We start from the raw sequence: 21,370 nt of genomic DNA, 5'->3' as shown, positions 1-21,370 counted from the left end.
CCAAACGTCCATAGCCCTTGTCCACCCTAGAACAATCTACAGCCATGCTTGATGTTTGAGTTTTCTTTCGTAGAAAGGCGACTATCCCTGGCCAACGAGCCTCATCTGCCCGTAGAGCCGAACTCGAGACTTTGAGTTAACAATCATCAGTCCTCTCATCCGACCACGCCTTCCATGAACACATTGTCTTGATTATGTTGCCTGGATACATTCTATACCATATTCATCGGCAGAGTTTCTTCCAGGCATCTTTTCGGGGGGGCTCTGTCCCCCCCCCCCAAGAAAGTCTACCGCCCCCCCCCCCCAACGAGATGGAATTTATATAGTAAACATATACTTTTACTAGTGTCCGCCCCCCCCCCCCGGAAAATGTTGACCCCCCCCCCCGAAAATATCAAGCCCCCCCCCCCCGGAAAATGTTCACCACCCCCCCCCCTACCGAAAATATCAAGCCCCCCCCCCCCCGGAAAATGTTCACCACTCCCCCCCCCCCCCCGGAGAAAAAAAGTCTGGAAGAAACAAAGTTCATCGGACACAGTGCGTGTATCCTATGTTTTCCGACAACAGTGTGTCGATAGGTTTGCTGATGGCTGCTTAGTGCTGTTGCCTTGTTCAGAAGATGTCCCGAGCAAAATCTCCCATAGCTCTCACGTAAGCGGGTCAAAATGTGTAACATTATGGCGTGTGAACAAATTTGTGTCGTGGCCTGCGGCTGCACCTCTGACTGCCACCTCTGGTACGTACGCGTTTTTTTTTTATTCGCTGCGTGCCCGCTCAACTGTGTGTGCCACTCGTGGCTGCATCGTCGAGTGGGGGCTCAGGAGGCGGGATTAAACTACAGCAGAGGAAGTTTCTAGACGGAAGTGGATTATTAACAACATGGATGAATCCGGTTTTGTTCTCACTCCTACACACACGATAACAGCTGATCACAACAGCCCAGACGTGCTTGACTACCATACACCGCCTGCCGCGCCCTCTCACGTAAGTAGAGGAAGAAAAGTTTTTGTCAACTCGCGTTCATTCTCCACTTTAACAACACAGCTCAGTTCGGTGGCCGACCACACGGCGCTCAGCTCAAGTTTAGATAACTCTTTGCGTGTACGACACGAGTGGGACTCGTCTCCACTAAAAGAAACAAATAAAAGCTTGCTAGTTTCAGACGACAGTGGACTTGTTGATAGTTTGACACAAGAAGGTGAGTCGGAAATTTGTACTGAAACTCACGCGACGCTGAGCCCTTCAACTCGCGCACACATGGGGACAATGCTACTCAATGATGGTTTGAGAAAAACAGACAGTTTTGGATTCCACATTGGTCATTACGCGCCAAAACCAAAAGATGTCAAAAAACCAGGGGATGTGACTCTAAAACATAAAAACTCCACACATCAGACGGCAGAATTATCCTCAGACACTTCCAGAGACAGTGGCCTCCATCTGCCATTTCAGCAAGATGGCCCTGGAGCAAACAATGGCCTTGACATTGGGCCATGCGAGGACGACCCCGCGTCCCTCATGCCGCCCCCCTTCTCCAAACGAGAGCAGACGCCACAGTTCCACAGACAGCTGAGCAAACGGAAGAGTGACACCCTGGACTGGCCGGGTAGGGCGTCCGACGAGCGAGATGACAGCTCGGAGAGCGATGATGAAGATTTCTGCTCCACTGGACACAAGAGTGACCCGTGTACCCCAACGTCACCAAAAACTCGGAAACGAGAAAAGTAAGTGGCAAACTGTGCGTAGATTTGGTGTATAGATTTGGTGTATAGATTTGGTGTGTAGATTTGGTTTGTAGATTTGCTTTTGCAGATCTAGATGTTTTATGTAGATCTAGATGTGTTGTGTAGGCCTATATCTTGATACGTTTTATGTAGATCTAGATGTGTTAAGATTTATATCTAGATGGTGGGGGATGGGAGGGAGGAGAGCAATAGGGGACTGCTTGACTTCAGGTTTAGAGGCCAGTTAATGTGTGTGGTTAGATGCCAATAGAACTGGACCGCCGTTATTTTGTTCTGTAAGCCCCACTTCCCGTGTAGTAAATATCCTCAAAATGTTTTGGCGTGTGACGCTGCCCTCCGTTCACCAAAACAATGTGCCGTGACTGGCCGTGACCCGGTACCGGATCAGGATAATCAGGTCACGCTAACCCCAGTCTAACATCAGGTCCTATTTTTTTTAATTAACCCACACAAAATAGAAACCTTCAGCCTCAGATGGGCATTTGTTGTATTCCTACACAAAGGTAGGTCGTAGCCTTCAAAACGTGATTACATTTCAAAAGATGATATATTCCCGTAGACGGTTAGAATAATGAAAGAGTTTGGTTTACATGTCCGTTGTATTGTTGTGTTGTTGGCCTTTAGATGTCAAGCTGTAGTGGTGACACCATCAGAGTGTAGGTGTTTGGTCATTTTTGGTACACCAGAGTGTAGGCATTTGGTCATTTCTGTGACAATATAAAATGCGTTGCCTATTTTATTTTGATATATTTATTATGAATTAGTGGTTCTTATATGTAGTTTCTGGAGAAAGACGTATATAGACATACAGGTTATGTGAAGACATAGACAGTCCCATATAAAGACTCACGGGTTGTAATGAAGACATAGACAGTCCCATGCCACGTGGAGACAAATATATTTACTGATAGGTTACGAACCCGGATGTGTTTGGAAACTGCTGGTCCAGAAGAGTTACATCCGGTTTCTCAAGTACGGAGAATGATGAGCAACTATGGACTGCACGGTTTTTCCAACTGTTAAATGCTAAAATTAACATGCACATTATAGATCAGGAGCATTATATTGTCCACGCCCCTCTCTCACTACCCCCACGCCCCTCTCTCACTACCCCCCCCCCCAAACCTAACTATCCCACGCCCCTCTCTCTGTACCCCCCCCCCCGCGTCCCTGCCTCATTATCCCCCCAACCTAACCATCCCACGCCACTCTCTCTGTAACCCCCCCCCCCCCCCCCACCTAACTATCCCACGCCCACTACCCCCACCGAAGCCAAATAATTATTTCTTGATTTCATTGGCAAAATGGCCTATACAATTGTATGCATCCATAAAATAAAATAGTCCATACCAATATAACTCCCACTAATTAAAATATTTTATTCTAGTTCTATAAATATAGCAAAGGAACACTTGGTCCCACTTTTTCTTTTGAAAAAGTTCTCTCCCCTTGCGTCCTTTATAATGTCTACGTGAACACATTCCACACAATAAAAACCTGGCTCCGTGTACGGCGTCACTGCACCCTTTGATAGCCTCGAGCCCAAACTTCCTACATGCGTCTGCTTGTTTGGGCGGCCATTGGATCGGCAGGTCGTCCAAGAAAGAGATCGTGTTGTCACACCTTGTTACATCACACGGCCGCCTACTCACTGTCACCAGACACAAAAATTTGAGTAACTTTGAAATGTCGCACTTGATGGCAGCACTTGAGCGACAACAATCCACGTCTGCTGAAGGATTACCACCATCTTTGCATCCACTTAACACCACACCACAACTTTCCCACTTGTTTTATTCATGAAACTGAATGAATCTGCTGTCCATTTATGGACTGTTTCCTTTCTGGTCTGTTCTAGGCTTTTGTTTTATCGAAACTTTGTACTGTTTCAAAGCTTTATCCTTTTAAGTTCAAGTTTTAACTGTTGTTGATACAGGTACGGGAGCTGCTACTGTGCTAGCACCCCTCTCTATCAGACCTGCTATTGTTTCCTTTATGCCTAATGAAATATTTTTGTCATTTGATACAATACATTCCGGTAATAAATAACTACCCCCCCTCCCTTATTCTCCTGTAATTACTGAAGCGGACATTGGCTTTGTTTATTGTTTTTTTTTTTGTTTTTTTTTTTATAGAAACAAGCGTCAACGTTTTAGCATTCCGCGGTACTTAGTCTTCCCCTAAGAATGAGACAGGAATTCTAATTACCGGGAGATAAAAATAGCAACCATGACCTTCCATAGAAACGTCCCCATGGGTGTAGTTCGATAGACTGGTACATTCCAATCGGCCGTCTGTGAATTGTCGCCCCTGTCCCACCCTTTTTCTTCAACCCACGGACATAGTTCTGTTTGTTCTATTTTTATTCCCTCTATTTGAGTCCGCGCACTAATACAAACAGTGGAAACTTACAGTTGGTAGAATGCCGCTAGTCCTGGATTATATAATGATACTTTGTATTTTTGGGGGACGGGTAGACCTGTCACCCGCCCATCTCTATACAAAAATACACTTGAAATTTTAATAAGAAAAAACACCGTAGATGAAATATTTAAAAAATACAAGTAATGTAAACAATGTGTTCACTTATTTGGCCTACTTTTTTTGCCTATATTTTGGGGAAGGGTTGGCTAAGTCTCCCGTCTACCCCTAGAACCTTCACTTCGTACGTTTTGTACAGGCAGGGAAATGATGCCACGCTGTATAAATGTGTGTACAGTTAATTCCTTTACCTAAATTCTGTGTCAGGGGCAGGACAACTCATTGTTGAACCTAATATTACCTCCCCTTGCGATATGCCAAGAATCCGCTGAGAACCTGATGACGTAACTACGTGAGATCACTCCCTGATTCCACAAGGCTTTTGTACCTGACACAGGTGTGACGTAAACTAGTCAATAGTGTCTAGGGGGGGGGGGGGTCAACCAAACACAACTTTTTAAACGCTATTGGCACGTCTTGAATGGCTAATGTGTCACTACTTTTAGGTGTAGCCTGACTATGATGTGTTGGGGGTAGCCTGACTGGCGTGCTGGGTGTAGCCTAACCTAACTGACGGGGCTGGGTGTAGCCTAACCGGTAGTGCCTTCTTTGATGTGAGCAAAAGTGTTCACCATTTCACCATCTGGTTTGGTTTTATTCCACACCGTCGTCTGATGGTGATCCAACCAGGTTTCTTTCAGTGCAGGGGTCAGTCAGGTACCTGTGTCATGGGGTCAGTCAGGTACCTGTGTCATGGGGTCAGTCAGGTACCTGTGTCAAGGGGTCAGTCAGGTACCTGTATCATGGGGTCAGTCAGGTACCTGTGTCATGGGGTCAGTCAGGTACCTGTGTCATGGGGGTCAGTCAGTGCGTTGGATTTCCCAGCCGAGAATGTGTGTTCTAACGGCTGTGTAACTTACCCCCCCCCCCCCCTTCCACCCCCCCTACCACCCCCCTACAACCCCCCCCCCTACCTCAACGACCCCCTCCTGCCCGTGGTAAGTGAACAATGGCACGGACATACATAAACAAACTCTCGAACCAGACCACCACAGACCCGCACCACTCACTTATTCTCAAATGGGTTGCACCGTATAGGAAAGTCGAACTTTTGCATTTATATAATTATACAAATCTCGTTTTTAAAAAAATTACTTTATATGAGATAGTATCTATGATACTACTGATGTTGCTTATACACTTTGTACACAAATTACTACTGATGTTGCTTATAAACTGTGTACACAAATTACTACTGATTTTGCTTATACAATGTGTACACAAATTACTACTGATGTTGCTTATACACTGTGTACACAAATTACTACTGATGTTGCTTATACACTGTGTACACAAATTACTACTGATGTTGCTTATACACTGTGTACACAAATATTTGCTTCTCTCGCTGTGTTTTTCTCTCTGTATTTTCTTAAATCTTCTAGTCAGTAGGATGAAACGCGCCACGTGTGTTAGAAAATTTGATTCGTTATCTTGTAATCTAGTCGGCTTCTCCGTGCTAGTTTTTTTTTAATTTCTTTCTAACAGCCAACATAACCTTCATCATTTTTAATGCACATTTTTAAAAGTTTAAAATAGAGGCACAAAAATTTCCAGGTTTTACATCAATTAAACGTGTACCGGTAAGATTGGGGGAAAAACTAAATCTATTAAAAAAGCTATCAATACTATTAACTTTATATTTAGAGTAGCCGTGGCTGCTGCTGCTTTAAAAGTTTAATCGTGTGAGTTGGTGACATCCGGAAACTTTAATTTTATGCAGCCACATTCAAGTGACCATCTTTCGGGGAAAACTTCATCTTCTCAATCATTAATTGCTACACTTCCGGTGTTTGTTTTTAAATTATTTTAATCATTTCGTTGTGTGGACAAACGAGTTTGGTGTCAAATAAAACTTCCTGCCTTAGATTAGTTTGGTTATAAAACCAAGACCAGCTGATACCGCCCCAACCTCCGCCCCCTTTGTTCCCCACATCCACACTTGTAAAGATGTTGAGAGAGTTGTATAAAAATTGGTCTAGTGTCTGTTATAAATTGGCCTATTGTATGATTTATAATTGGCCTATTGTCTGTGTTGTAATAAGCGTATTGTCTGTTTTAAAATTATTTAATTAACTTCAATTAAACCATAAGTCAATATTTTAGCCGCGTCACCCCAACCAATCCTAGCGTAAGGTTCTGATACCCCCCTCCAGCAGTATAGAATTTGAACCGTTGTTTGCAACACGTTTGGCAGGCGTCAATACCCCATCAGTCTGAGAACATACCACCACCCCATCAGTCTGAGAACATACCAGCACCCCACCAGTCTATACCACCACCCCAGCAGTCTGAGGACATGTGTAGTTAACAAGACGTGACCTTCACCTTTTCACCCAGCTAACTTTCTTCTTTCTGTTTTCAGGTACGATCCTTATCAAATATTTGAGGTGAGTTTTTTCTTGTTGTTGTTGTTGTTGTGTGTGTTCTAATTATTTCTCATCATACAAGCGTCCTTGTTTTCTGGCCTCTGTTGTTTTAATGTTTGTCGTCAAGTCGACGAGGGACCTATGAGGGATCCATGATTACATTTGAGTACTGGGATTCGCTAAAAAAATTAAATTACAAGTTCAACCGCTAAGACCAGAATAAACCCCAGTCTATGAATGTATGACGTACATTAGTACATGTATGACACATGTATCTCAGTCAGTGTTTGTATTTAAAAAAATACTAGCACATGTATGACGTATATATCCCACAGAGATATAGGAATGGCGAGGTGATAAATGTAATTGGATAGCAGAGATAGATGCCGTCTGCTCGAACCTTGGAGGTTCGCGTCTGTTAACTGTTAAATGTGCGTCTGTTAACTGTTAAAGGTGCGTCTGTTAACTGTTAAAGGTGCGTCTGTTAACTGTTAAATGTGCGTCTGTTAACTGTTAAATGTGCGTCTGCTGGCTGTTAAATGTGCGTCTGCTGACTGTTAAATTTGCGTCTTCTGACTGTTACGTATGAAAGCTCAACTGCACGTCGAGTAACGGGGCAACTGATCGTTTCTCCGTGAACGTGAGCACCAGATTTGAAACGAGATCTCGCCAGATTTGAAACGAGATCTCGCCAGATTTGAAACGAGATCACGCCGCCTTAAAAGGAATCTTTACCATGACGCACTAAGGGATGTTTGCTACCATCACAACTCAGAGCTGAATTATTTTCTGGGAGGTGAGAGGGTGGGTGGGGGTGCTTCTGGGGTGAGAGGGTGGGTGGGGGTGCTTCTGGGGTGAGAGGTGTTTTAATAGCAGACGACAGAAATGCGCCGTTCGAAGGTGGAGGAGAGGGAGCCAGAATTCATATTTTTAGTTTGTTATCAGGATGGTTCTGGCATCAGCCCGTTCACCTGTGTGACTGATTTGATATCGCAACACGTTTTTTTTAGAGGAAATCATCGGGGAACTAGGGCGGCATACGCTAGCAGGTTTTAAATATGGAAAATGTTTTACCAACTAGGTCTACATCACCACAACACTATGATGGAGTCACATGGGACTTTTTGCTTTGAAAAGACCCGTTCGATGGAGAATCTTGTTAACACAGAAGAACTGAGTTCATAAAACATCAGAATCTTGTTAACACAGAAGAACTGAGTTCATAAAACACCAGAATCTTGTTAACACAGAAGAAGTTTATAAAACATCAGAATCTTGTTAACACAGAAGAACTGAATTCATAAAACATCAGAATCTTGTTAACACAAAAGAAATGAGTTCATAAAACATCAACTCTGCTTCATCTGCCGGATAAACGCGTTCTTTAAAAAAAAAATCACAATCGCCTTGCAGAAAGATCCCCAAAAAATCGCTAAAAATAACATTTCAGTGAAAATACAAAAAACATTTCACAGCAAGTAGGCCTATATTCACCGAAAGGAGGCGCCTACATTAGTCGAAATGTAAACATTGGTCCAAAAGTAAAGAACCGCCCTAAAGGAGCGAATCGGCCTAAGGAGAAAAAAAACATTTGCCCACCCCCAACAAAAATAGTCTTGACGTGTTCAACACTCAGACTAGACTAGACTAAGTAACTGGGGTTGTACTGTTTCTGTGGGCTGTTTCTGTTGGCTGTTTCTGTGGGCTGTTTCTGTCGGCTGTTTCTGTCGCCTGTTTCTGTGGACTGATTCCTGTTTCTGTGGGCTGCTAACTGTTTATGTCGGCTGCTGTTTATGTCAGCTGTTGTTTATGTCGGCTGCTAACTGTTTCTGTCGGCTGCTAACTGTTTCTGTCGGCTGCTAACTGTTTCTGTCGGCTGCTAACAGTTTCTGTCGGCTGCTAACTGTTTCTGTCGGCTGCTAACGGTTTCTGTCGGCTGCTAACGGTTTCTGTCGGCTGCTAACTGTTTCTGTCGGCTGCTAACTGTTTCTGTCGGCTGCTAACTGTTTCTGTCGGCTGCTAACTGTTTCTGTCGGCTGCTAACTGTTTCTGTCGGCTGCTAACTGTTTCTGTCGGCTGCTAACTGTTTCTGTCGGCTGCTAACTGTTTCTGTCGGCTGCTAACTGTTTCTGTCGGCTGCTAACTGTTTCTGTCGGCTGCTAACGGTTTCTGTCGGCTGCTAACGGTTTCTGTCTGTTTCTGTCGGCTGCTAACTGTTTCTGTCGGCTGCTAACTGTTTCAGTCGGCTGCTAACTGTTTCTGTCGGCTGCTAACTGTTTCTGTCGGCTGCTAACTGTTTCTGTCGGCTGCTAACTGTTTCTGTCGGCTGCTAACTGTTTCTGTCGGCTGCTAACTGTTTCTGTCGGCTGCTAACTGTTTCTGTCGGCTGCTAACTGTTTATGTCGGCTGCTAACTGTTTATGTCGGCTGCTAACTGTTTATGTCGGCTGCTGTTTATGTGTGTATACTGTGTGTCAAGTCTTGCCGTGTACCCGCCGTTTAGCCGTGTGTGTTTATTTTTACCCTAAGCTGGTCCCCACACATTTTTTCTGTTTGTGGGGCGTTGTGTGTGTGTGGTGTGTGTGTGTGTGTGTGTGTGTGTGTGGTGTCACACTGACACTGCGCGTGGTACTCCATGCTCTGGGCTTGCCAGATGTCACACACACACATCACCACACACACACATCACCACACACACACATCACCACACACACATCACCACACACACACATCACCACACACACACATCACCACACATATCACCACACGACACACACACACATCACCACACGACACACACACATCACCACACACACATCACCACGACACACAATCACCACACGACACACACACATCACCACACACACATCACCACACACACATCACCACACACACACATCACCACACGACACACACATATACTCCTCATACCAGAGATACTAACACATCACCACAACCTCGCCTATGCACCTTACAGTACCAGTTTCTTCCAGGCAGCCACCCCCCCCCCCCCCCCCGTAGAAAGTCTACTACCGTCCCGTCCCCCGCCCCCCCCCCCCCCCCCACTCCCTTACGAAATGGAATTTATATAGAAAAAATATGCTTTTACCAATGTCAACCCTAAAAAAACTTTAGTCCGCCCCCACTCCCAAATCCCAAAAACTTCAAGTGCCCCCCCCCCCCCGGAGAAAAAGTGTGAAAGAAACAGTGTGCCACACACACACACACACACACTACACTACACGAAAGTCACATGCCGCACTAAAATGACTGACACACACACACACAGGCACCTACCTCAGTACACGACATATATACATACAACTTTAAAATTGGACACATACAACTTTAAAATTGGGACACATACAACTTTAAAATTGGGACACATACACCTTTAAAATTGGGACACATACAACTTTAAAATTGGGACACATACAACTTTAAAATTGGGACACATACAACTTTAAAATTGGGACACATACACCTTTAAAATTGGGACACATACAACTTTAAAATTGGGACACATACACCTTTAAAATTGGGACACATACAACTTTAAAATTGGGACACATACAACTTTAAAATTGGGACACATACAACTTTAAAATTGGGACACATACAACTTTAAAATTGGGACACATACAACTTTAAAATTGGGACACACACAACTTTAAAATTGGGACACATACAACTTTAAAATTGGGACACATACAACTTTAAAATTGGGACACATACACCTTTAAAATTGGGACACATACAACTTTAAAATTGGGACACATACACCTTTAAAATTGGGACACATACATCTTTAAAATTGGGACACATACACCTTTAAAATTGGGACACATACACCTTTAAAATTGGGACACATACACCTTTAAAATTGGGACACATACACCTTTAAAATTGGGACACATACACCTTTAAAATTGGGACACATACACCTTTAAAATTGGGACACATACAACTTTAAAATTGGGACACATACAACTTTAAAATTGGGACACATACACCTTTAAAATTGGGACACATACAACTTTAAAATTGGGACACATACAACTTTAAAATTGGGACACATACAACTTTAAAATTGGGACACATACAACTTTAAAATTGGGACACATACAACTTTAAAATTGGGACACATACAACTTTAAAATTGGGACACATACAACTTTAAAATTGGGACACATACAACTTTAAAATTGGGACACATACAACTTTAAAATTGGGACACACACAACTTTAAAATTGGGACACATACAACTTTAAAATTGGGACACATACACCTTTAAAATTGGGACACATACAACTTTAAAATTGGGACACATACACCTTTAAAATTGGGACACATACATCTTTAAAATTGGGACACATACACCTTTAAAATTGGGACACATACAACTTTAAAATTGGGACACATACAACTTTAAAATTGGGACACATGCACCTTTAAAATTGGGACACATACACCTTTAAAATTGGGACACATACACCTTTAAAATTGGGACACATACACCTTTAAAATTGGGACACATACAACTTTAAAATTGGGACACATACAACTTTAAAATTGGGACACATACAACTTTAAAATTGGGACACATACAACTTTAAAATTGGAACACATACAACTTTAAAAATGGGACACATACACCTTTAAAATTGGGACACATACACCTTTAAAATTGGGACACATACAACTTTAAAATTGGGACACATACAACTTTAAAATTGGGACACATACAACTTTAAAATTGTACACACAAGTTTACCATTAATGCTATATGAGATTATAAAGCAAGCACCTTTGATTGTGAAACGGGAACGGTTCTTTGATTATCAACCAGAGGAATAAAGACCGTCACAAAGGAATCACTCGACAAAATGAATAAAACAAAGTTAATTAAACTGACAATAAAGACTGCCGTTTAAATCAATCCGATATTTGACAGACTGACTGTGGTGCTCCAGCCCAACGTATACAATAATGTCATGCCATCTGATTCAAAAGGGATCCCATACTTTATGGCGGCCCCTTTCAACTGACTTGCCTCGGGAAATCCCCGAAATAATTAGAATCGCCTGTATTGACAAAAATTACCTTGCAACCCGAATGTCAAATGACCCACTTTAGACCAAGTGGATTAACCCTTATTTGCCTGGCGGCAACACTTTTATTCTCGTAGGTACAGCACACGCCCTGTCTTATTCTCTCAGTCAAAGTGTTAAGGGGAAGGAACATAACTATGGGCTTTCAAGACTACTGTAAGTAAATATTATCTCCCTTTTAGTCTTTCCAAACCAAAATATATTTCACTTAAACCAAATTTTAAAAGGTTTCAGAATCCAAATGTCCTTTTTGTGTTAATTAGCACTTAATTTTTTTTAATCAGATAATTTATTTAAATAATGGTAAGAGAACAGTGAAGAATTTTATTTAGCATATGTATATCAAGCCTGTTTCTCTTTTAAATAAACACGGTTATGTCACTTATATTAACAAGGACAAGATGGCACCCTTGACCCCTACATTAACCTTTACTTCCAGATGACACCCCTGACCCTTACATTAACCTTTACTTCCAGATGACACCCCTGACCCTTACATTAACCTTTACTTCCAGATGACACCCCTGACCCTTACATTAACCTTTACTTCAGACTAACACCCCTGACCCTTACATTAACCTTTACTTCCAGATGACACCCCTGACCCTTACATTAACCTTTACTTCCAGATGACACCCCTGACCCCTACATTAACCTTTACTTCCAGATGACACCCCTGACCCTTACATTAACCTTTACTTCCAGATGACACCCCTGACCCTTACATTAACCTTTACTTCCAGATGACACCCCTGACCTTTACATTAACCTTTACTTCCAGATGACACCCCTGACCCTTACATTAACCTTTACTTCCAGATGACACCCCTGACCCCTACATTAACCTTTACTTCCAGATGACACCCCTGACCCCTACATTAACCTTTACTTCCAGATGACACCCCTGACCTTTACATTAACCTTTACTTCCAGATGACACCCCTGACCTTTACATTAACCTTTACTTCCAGATGACACCCCTGACCCTTACATTAACCTTTACTTCCAGATGACACCCCTGACCCTTACATTAACCTTTACTTCCAGATGACACCCCTGACCCCTACATTAACCTTTACTTCCAGATGACACCCCTGACCTTTACATTAACCTTTACTTCCAGATGACACCCCTGACCCTTACATTAACCTTTACTTCCAGATGACACCCCTGACCCTTACATTAACCTTTACTTCCAGATGACACCCCTGACCCTTACATTAACCTTTACTTCCAGATGACACCCCTGACCCTTACATTAACCTTTACTTCCAGATGACACCCCTGACCCTTACATTAACCTTTACTTCCAGATGACACCCCTGACCCCTACATTAACCTTTACTTCCAGATGACACCCCTGACCCTTACATTAACCTTTACTTCCAGATGACACCCCTGACCCCTACATTAACCTTTACTTCCAGATGACACCCCTGACCCTTACATTAACCTTTACTTCCAGATGACACCCCTGACCCTTACATTAACCTTTACTTCCAGATGACACCCCTGACCCTTACATTAACCTTTACTTCCAGATGACACCCCTGACCTTTACATTAACCTTTACTTCCAGATGACACCCCTGACCCTTACATTAACCTTTACTTCCAGATGACACCCCTGACCCTTACATTAACCTTTACTTCCAGATGACACCCCTGACCCTTACATTAACCTTTACTTCCAGATGACACCCCTGACCCTTACATTAACCTTTACTTCCAGATGACACCCCTGACCCTTACATTAACCTTTACTTCCAGATGACACCCCTGACCCCTACATTAACCTTTACTTCCAGATGACACCCGTTACCTTTACATTAACCTTTACTTCCAGATGACACCCCTGACCCTTACATTAACCTTTACTTCCAGATGACACCCCTGACCCTTACATTAACCTTTACTTCCAGATGACACCCCTGACCCTTACATTAACCTTTACTTCCAGATGACACCCCTGACCCTTACATCAACCTGGTTCTGAGAACGTCACCAGAAGGAAAGAAATCAACGACAGTGAAAGAAAACTGCACGAGCCCCGAGTGGGATGAAACCTTCACATTTTTCATCAACTTTACCCAGCCAAACATCCTGGGTAAGGCTAGCTGATATTCACATTCAGAACTCTCTGGTTCAAAGAGACACATTCATACCATTGTTCTCTGATTCAACTAGACACATTCATACCATTGTTCTCTGATTCAACTAGACACATTCATACCATTGTTCTCTGGTTCAGCTAGACACATTCATACCATTGTTCTCTGGTTCAACTAGACACATTCATACCATTGTTCTCTGGTTCAACTCAACACAGTCATACAATTGTTCTCCGGTTCAACTAGACACATTCAATCAAACATGTTCATTGCTGTAAAGCATGCAGTACTTGAACCACCAAGTTTAAACAACAACAAAAAAAAAAGCAAAGTTTAACATAATTGTAAACAATGGTTTATTAGTTTCTAGTGGCTTAAATTACTGGAAGATTATTTTTTTTCAAATTAAAATGTATTGACCTTTAAATGACAATTATTGTTGTGGCTATCAAAGCATTAATTTTGTTTGCATGTCTGACCAGAAATTAGTTTAATGGAATCCAATTCACTGTGGTTTGATCAGAAAGTTGGGACGGCTTATTTTGATATTGTCAACATGAAGATGATGGACACCCCTCAGGTGGAGACATTTATCTTTAATCAGGTCAGTCTAACTCAGTCTGTTTGGTCAGTCTAAAGCTAACTCAGTCTGTTTGGTCAGTCTAAAGCTAACTCAGTCTGTTTGGTCAGTCTAAAGCTAACTCAGTCTGTTTGGTCAGTCTAAAGCTAACTCAGTCTGTTTGGTCAGTCTAAAGCTAACTCAGTCTGTTTGGTCAGTCTAAAGCTAACTCAGTCTGTTTGGTTGGTTGGTTTTTATTTGCAATTTAACTAGTTAGGTGGTTTGTAAACTAAATTTATTTTTTAGTTCATTTTTTTTTCTGTATTTGGAGGACATAGGTTAGTAATTTTGGGTTAGGTATTTACATCAGCAGTATGGATTCAAATTATTGTAGATCTTTTGCAAGGTTGCTTCTCTGTTAAAGGTTTAACAGGAATGTACCCTAAAAATGTTGCAGTTATAACCATATCACATAGTACTAAATACTAAAACTTACTTTTATGATTTTTATAAAGGTTTCTGAAGTGGATATAGAGTTTAAATTGGAATTTGAGTAAGTTGTTTTGACTATTTGTTGTAATTATGTTAGAGAAGAAATTGTTTCATGAAAAAGTCAACTTGAACCATTAATAAACTAAAATGATTTTTATTTTACTTTTCCAACAATTAATTAAATTGAACTTATTGTAAGACAAATTTTATTTCTTTAGTCGAAATCCCACTCTGCGCTACAGCCTCTGTCTCAGTGATGCAGAAAAAGATTTCATCAGCAGACGGCAGCTAAAAGTTTTGGAAGGCTTGAGAAAACTTCTGGGAGATGAGGAGTGTCCATTGAATATTCATGAGGTAAAAGATCTACATTTGTCATGAGCCGTGTAATGTTTTTTTTTAAACTAAATTATCTCAGACTATCTGTAATTAACATTGCTTTAAAAATATGTATGTAACATACATTTTTGACTTAATAAATAAATAATTGTAGCATTGTTAATTGAATAAAGCTTGAAATTATCAAAATTTAAAATGCCTGGCTTAATTGGTTTATTTTTTACAAAACGTGCATTCGTGGTTATTAAATTAAAAAATTGGATTTCAAATATTTTCAGGTTCCGACAATTGCTGTCATTGGATCAGGAGGGGGCTTCCGTGCAATGACCGGCTACAGTGGTGTTTTCAAGGCTCTTGTGGAGTCTGGTGTTATTGATTGCACCACATTTGCAGGTGGACTTTCTGGCTCTTCATGGTATTTGGTTTTCCCATTTTTTCATAATTTAAATATCTAATATTTTATTTGACTGTTAAGCCAAATGCATTTCTAAAGTAATATTGTAATATGCATTTTAAAAAGTGAAGAAATTGTGCTTTATTCCAAATCCTCAAAAGATTTCTCTTGATTAAAAAAAATCATTAAATAATTTCCACTTCAGGTTTATCTCAACTTTGTACTCACACCCCAAGTGGCCAAACCTGGAGATGGATGAGTTTCTAGAAGAACTCAAGAACAGCATTGACAAAAGTTTGCTTCGTTTCTTTAATGCCACCACCATCTATAACTATGCCAAGTATATGGTACAGAAACGTCGAGATGGACAACCTGTTAGTTTCACAGATATTTTTGGACGGATGGTTGGAGAGACACTGCTCAAAGATGTAGGTCTGATTATTGTTAGAGCGCTAAGAATTTGAAATGTTGCTTGAATATCTGAGACTTAAGCAGTTTTAGAACTCCATTATTGATCAACCTTTTGCCAAACATATCCAGCCACTGTACAACTTATCACCATGCAGTCCCTACTCAATGATTACAAAATTTTACCTAATTCCACCCAGCACCTTGGTTTCTCCCCCCCCCCCCCCCCCCCCACAATATATAACTACTAGTTTGTTAATACTTTTCAGAGAATGGGAGCAACTTTGAAAGATCAGAGAGAAAAGATCAAAGATGGGAATGTTCCGATGCCTTTATACACTTGTGTTCATGTCAAAAAAGATGTGCCAGCAAAATCTTTCCAGGGTTAGTTTTTTTAACTCAACACAAATCCTTACAAACTTTGCTGCATTCATACAAAACAATTAAGAAGAAAAGGTTACATTTAGATCTTATTTTCCATTTGACCATAGGTTAATGTTAAATTATGTATTATCTATCCTGTGCAGAATGGGTTGAATTTTCCCCTTATGAAATTGGTATGCCTAAATATGGAACATTTATGGACTCAGAACTTTTTGGCAGCAAATTTTTTATGGGAAAACTGGTCAAAAAGTACCCAGAGCAGCCACTACATTTCCTTCAAGGTCAGTAATTTTGCAGATTTACAAAGTATTAAAACTTAACCCAAAAACTTTAAAAGTTGTGTCAAAATGTTAAGTAAAATTGCGTAAAACTTGAGCTCAAAACTGCCAAGCTCCAAAAACTTGGATATGGCTATCATGACATCTGCTGCAATAAAAATTAAAATGATTGTGTGCAAAATTTTTCTGTTGCTCTCATGCTACTCTCATGCTGCTCTCATGCTGCTCTCATGCTGCTCTCATGCTGCTCTCATGCTGCTCTCATGCTGTTCTCATGCTGCTCTCATGCTGCTCTCATGCTGCTCTCATGCTGCTCTCATGCTGCTCTCATGCTGTTCTCATGCTGCTCTCATGCTACTTTCATGCTACTCTCATGCTGTTGTTGATTGCTGTGCAGGTATCTGGGGCAGTGCTTTTTGCATTCTGTTTCGTCGTCTGCTTGAAGACAACCGCCGCATTGACCCAATTGAAATGATCCGACTTGAAATGACAAAAAAATTGGAAGAAGAGCGTCATGAAAGTTCCAGCGACCCTAGCGATGATGACATGGATGAGGAGGGGGATGACAGCAGTAGCCTGGAATCAAGCATGGAGGACAGCGACGACAAATCTCTGGACACAACAGATGAATCTTCTGGTGGGATAGAACTCTCTCGGACTGACAGCCATTCAGCTGTTGCTTTAAACAAATCACTGGAAGAAAACTCAGGAAAGGCAGAGACGTCAAATGGTGTTGATGTCACCGCTGATGCTGATGAAGCCTACGAAGGAGAGGCGGATGAACAGGAAGAAATGTGTGTGAAAAGCTCTATCATGAAACAGAAGAAACTCCATATAGCCAAACCTGTTGTGAAAAAATGTGATGTAAATTTGGATGCCTCAGATGGTTTGAAAAAAACAGTGAACTGGGGAGAATGTCCCACTAGGGAAAATGCCAGCCACGAAGACAAGAGAAAAGCTTACAAGCGGGCTGGCTCTTCATTCAAAAAGTCTAAAAGTGGCTCAAAAACCTATTGGAAGAAATTAATGCAGGGAGTTTTTGAAAGGTAAATAATTTTATATTTAATTTTAAATATCCATTGCCAAAATATTTTGATCATGATTAATAAAAATAATTATGTACTAATAAAGCAAAAACAGAATTTTGAAATAATAGCTTACAAAGTAAATTGTTACTGATATTAGATAAACCAAATAGATTTTCTGAGATTTTATTGTATAACAAATGTGATGTTTACAGCAACTCTTGGGAGCTTTTAAGCACACGTCGAGGTCGAGCAGCTGTCATCCATAACTTCATGAGAGGGTTGTCCCTCCAGCAGACCTACCCCCTCTCACCTTTCACCCCTATAGATAAGAGGGTCAATCAAGGCGATGAGTTTGATGGTAACGATTTGTGAATTTTTGCACTATATTTATTTTTATTATTGGTTACCAAAAATACAAATATTTTTATTTCATTGAGCTTGGTGTTTAAATTAAGGAGATATACAATCAACCAATCCAAAACAAACTTGTTTCAGGAATCTTTGAGATGCACCCAACTACAGTGAAGCATATTTACATGGTGGACGCTGGTCTGACCTTCAACTCACCGTATCCACTGGTGCTGCGACCACAGAGACAGGTGGACATCATACTGTCATTTGATTTCAGTGCTAGACCCTCAGACAATCATCATCCTTTTAAGGTTTGTACCCCAGGCTATTGTACTTAGATGAGAATTTGCCTATAAATGATGTCCTACTCCTGTAGGGGGGTATAGGACTTTGGTGTCAGGGAGTAATTTTTTACACTGAACTTAAGCAGTTTTTTTTGTTATGGAAATTTTTTATAAAATCTAATGAAATGTTTGATTGTCCTGCTTAATGTTGACTCAGCCCATTGTTATAAAAAAAACATCAACTTTAAAGTTAAAGACAAATTGCAATCAAGAGTTTGGTGGGGGGGGGGGGGGGGGGGGGGGGGAGAGTTATTTAAGGGGTTGAACCACTGGGCAAAATTTGATTATTGCATTCATTAATGTTTTAAAGTTTGTTTAATTAGTTAGCTATTGTATAAATGAAATATTGATACTTTTTCAGGAGCTGCTGCTAGCTGAGAAATGGGCTAGGCTGAACCGTCTACCGTTTCCACCAATAGATACGTCAGTGTTTGAGCGTGAGGGGATGAAGGAACTCTACATCTTCCGTGATGAAAAGGATCCACACTGTCCTATAGTCTTTCACTTTGTCCTTGTCAACAAAACTTTCAAACAATTCAAAGCACCAAGTACGTCAAGTCTTTAAGTCTAGTTATCATATCTAGGTTTTCTTTTTTTATTGGTATTGTTTTTAGAAGCAATGTAAGAATTATATTTAGCATCCATTATGGTCAGGATTTGAGACAAGAAAGGAACTAGGGCTAGGGAGGTAGTAGTTCCTGCCCACATTTAAATAACTAACTATAAGTGTTATTAATAGATGGGTGTGTATACAGAATAACAAAAGTGAAGTTATCCCACTATTCCCATCATTTATTGGTAGAAAAATCTGTGACTTGCCCAGGGAGTCCTTATTTCCCATTATTACTGAACATTTTAAAAATAGGTTATAGAATACAGAGAGAACGAAAATATAAATATATATTCCGTGTATATTAAAAGAATATTCCATGTATATTAAAAGAATATTCCATATATATTATTAAAAGAATATTTCAAGTAGGTTAAAAGGAGAATATTCCATGTGTATTAAAAGAATATTCATCAATTTATTTTTATTGCAGATGTACCTCGGGAGACACAGGAGGAACTAGATTTTGCAGACTTTGATGTGTTTGATGACCCTAAAGCTCCTTACTCCACATTCAACTTTACATACACACACAAAAACTTTGAGCGTCTCAGCCAGCTTATGGAGTTCAACACTTTACTGCATATTGAGGACATTAAATCTGTGAGTAGTCTTTAATGGGATCGTTTCTATCAAATTTGTAACAAATATCAAATATGATGTAATAGTTGATATGATAGCAATTTAAAAAAAAAATACTTGTTTGCTATTTTACACCTTACCATAGTGTTCTAATCATTGTAAATCCTACCTTTATGTTTGAATACTTTGATTCCTGCAGAGTATGAGGTCTATTGGGATTGATATAATTTTGATATTTAAACAGGTGATCAAAGAGGTGATCAAAAAGAAAAGGGAGGGGCCACCCCGAGTCCCCATACAGTCCAAAGATATACAGCTGCTGCGCATGAAGAGTGTTCAGGAGATGAGGAAACTCAAAAGATTTATCAGCAAAATTGAGAGCCGAGCATCTGTGTACTCAACTAGCACACCGCCAACACCATTCTACACCCCTACGCCAAACTGTGCCCCATCGTCCAATCCATTCTTTTCAGCATATCGAGGAAATGCATCACCTAATGCATTACCCAATGAACATCAAAAATCTGTCCAGCACCCAGTTACCAAGTCAGGTCACTTTAATCGCAGGAGAGAGCATTGTTCGTCAACGTCATCTGAAGAAAGTGTATTTGGCACTCCACCACAAGCCACTGACTTCTCCAAACACATGGCTTCCTTATTCCATCCAGATACAAGAAATGACAACCTTCCAGCATTTGACACTTGTGATGGTGCACCAACTGATGACTCTTCAGTACATCAGTTAGTCAGTAGCTCGCACTCACAAGCAGGCAGAGTTTACAGTAAAAATACTCCATCTCCACTTACAATGCCAACTGGCACATACAATCCAGACCTTAGTTCAACAACAGATTCTACTCCATCAACTGGCCAGTTTTCTGCAAAGATTAAAACTAGAAAAGAATCTCCACCAAATCCATTTTTCAAAAATGCTCATTTCATGCGTTCTTGCTGTAATTCTATATCATCTTCTTCTTCGTCATCATCATCCCCTTATTATGCTTCGATTGAAAGTGAAAGAAATTATCATTCATTAAAAAGGAAACCTCGCAAACATAAGCAAGCAATAAATGACAGTATGGATGATTTGCCTAGAGAGATGGACAGAGTTGACACCATCACTGAAATGAATGACAGCACAGAAGACCTTCTAAGAGACGGAGAGAAAGTGTATGACAGCATCTCATCTCAAGACTCCATGGAAGAGTTCAGCATGGCAGCTGAAGCTTTCAAGGCTGATGGGACGCCAGTCATTGACCCAAGACAAGCTAAAATGTTTTATGAGAGCGTGAAAGAAAAAAGGAAATTACTACGTCGCCAAAGTACTGTTTCATCTCTCAACAGTATATCACTGGATGAATCAGGCCCAGTACAGGACAGCTGTATGGCAGGGGACACCAGTAACACCATCCTGCTTGATAAACTGTGTGATGGGCAGGCTTCTTCAGACAAATATGGGATAGATTTTGTGGATCTGATTCAATTCAATGGTACAGAGGACACTATGTAAAGATGGCAGGGTCACAAAAAACTTTTTAAATGAACTTATTACATTCTAATATGTAGATATGTTGACTGATGAAATTTATAAACAATTAAATTTTGAGTACATTTTAAACATGGTAGAGGTGTTCTCATTGATTACAATAACAGGATTCTAAACCTAAAGGCTCAGCTTAAAACCATTATTTATGTGCACTGCAGCCCACAGTAGTTTAATATGTCCAA

The 21,370-nt window shown here is 40.7% G+C and overlaps 1 protein-coding gene across 1 annotated transcript; it reads left to right on the top strand.

Annotated features, from left to right (window-relative positions):
* Positions 1-799: 799 nt before the first annotated feature.
* On the top strand, positions 800-21,307 carry LOC131947080 (uncharacterized). Its single transcript, XM_059308160.1, has 17 exons — positions 800-1,724; positions 6,652-6,676; positions 11,844-11,922; positions 13,726-13,872; positions 14,359-14,480; positions 14,951-14,988; positions 15,146-15,281; positions 15,542-15,678; positions 15,863-16,085; positions 16,335-16,449; positions 16,593-16,730; positions 17,125-17,773; positions 17,968-18,113; positions 18,251-18,417; positions 18,812-18,998; positions 19,494-19,663; positions 19,887-21,307. The coding sequence occupies exons 1-17, from the start codon at positions 880-882 to the stop codon at positions 21,150-21,152; spliced, it is 4,590 nt and encodes a 1,529-aa protein (XP_059164143.1). The 5' UTR covers positions 800-879; the 3' UTR covers positions 21,153-21,307.
* Positions 21,308-21,370: the final 63 nt, after the last annotated feature.

The sequence above is a fragment of the Physella acuta genome, unplaced genomic scaffold (genome assembly GCF_028476545.2).
Source record: "Physella acuta isolate Inbredline_101_S28 unplaced genomic scaffold, ASM2847654v3 ptg000582l, whole genome shotgun sequence".
NCBI classification, from domain to species: Eukaryota; Metazoa; Mollusca; class Gastropoda; family Physidae; genus Physella; species Physella acuta.
The sequence above is the reverse complement of the archived record's forward strand: the minus strand, read 5'-3'. Positions and strand labels throughout refer to the sequence as shown.

What these genes read in the sequence shown, in the direction of transcription:
- LOC131947080 (XM_059308160.1), top strand. Translation starts at nt 880, where the DNA reads ATGGATGAATCCGGTTTTGTTCTCACTCCTACACACACGATAACAGCT. An exon ending in ATCCTTATCAAATATTTGAG is followed by an intron (nt 6,677 to 11,843) that starts GTGAGTTTTTTC and finishes TTATTCTCGTAG; the next exon opens with GTACAGCACACGCCCTGTCT. An exon ending in ACAATCATCATCCTTTTAAG is followed by an intron (nt 18,418 to 18,811) that starts GTTTGTACCCCA and finishes ATACTTTTTCAG; the next exon opens with GAGCTGCTGCTAGCTGAGAA.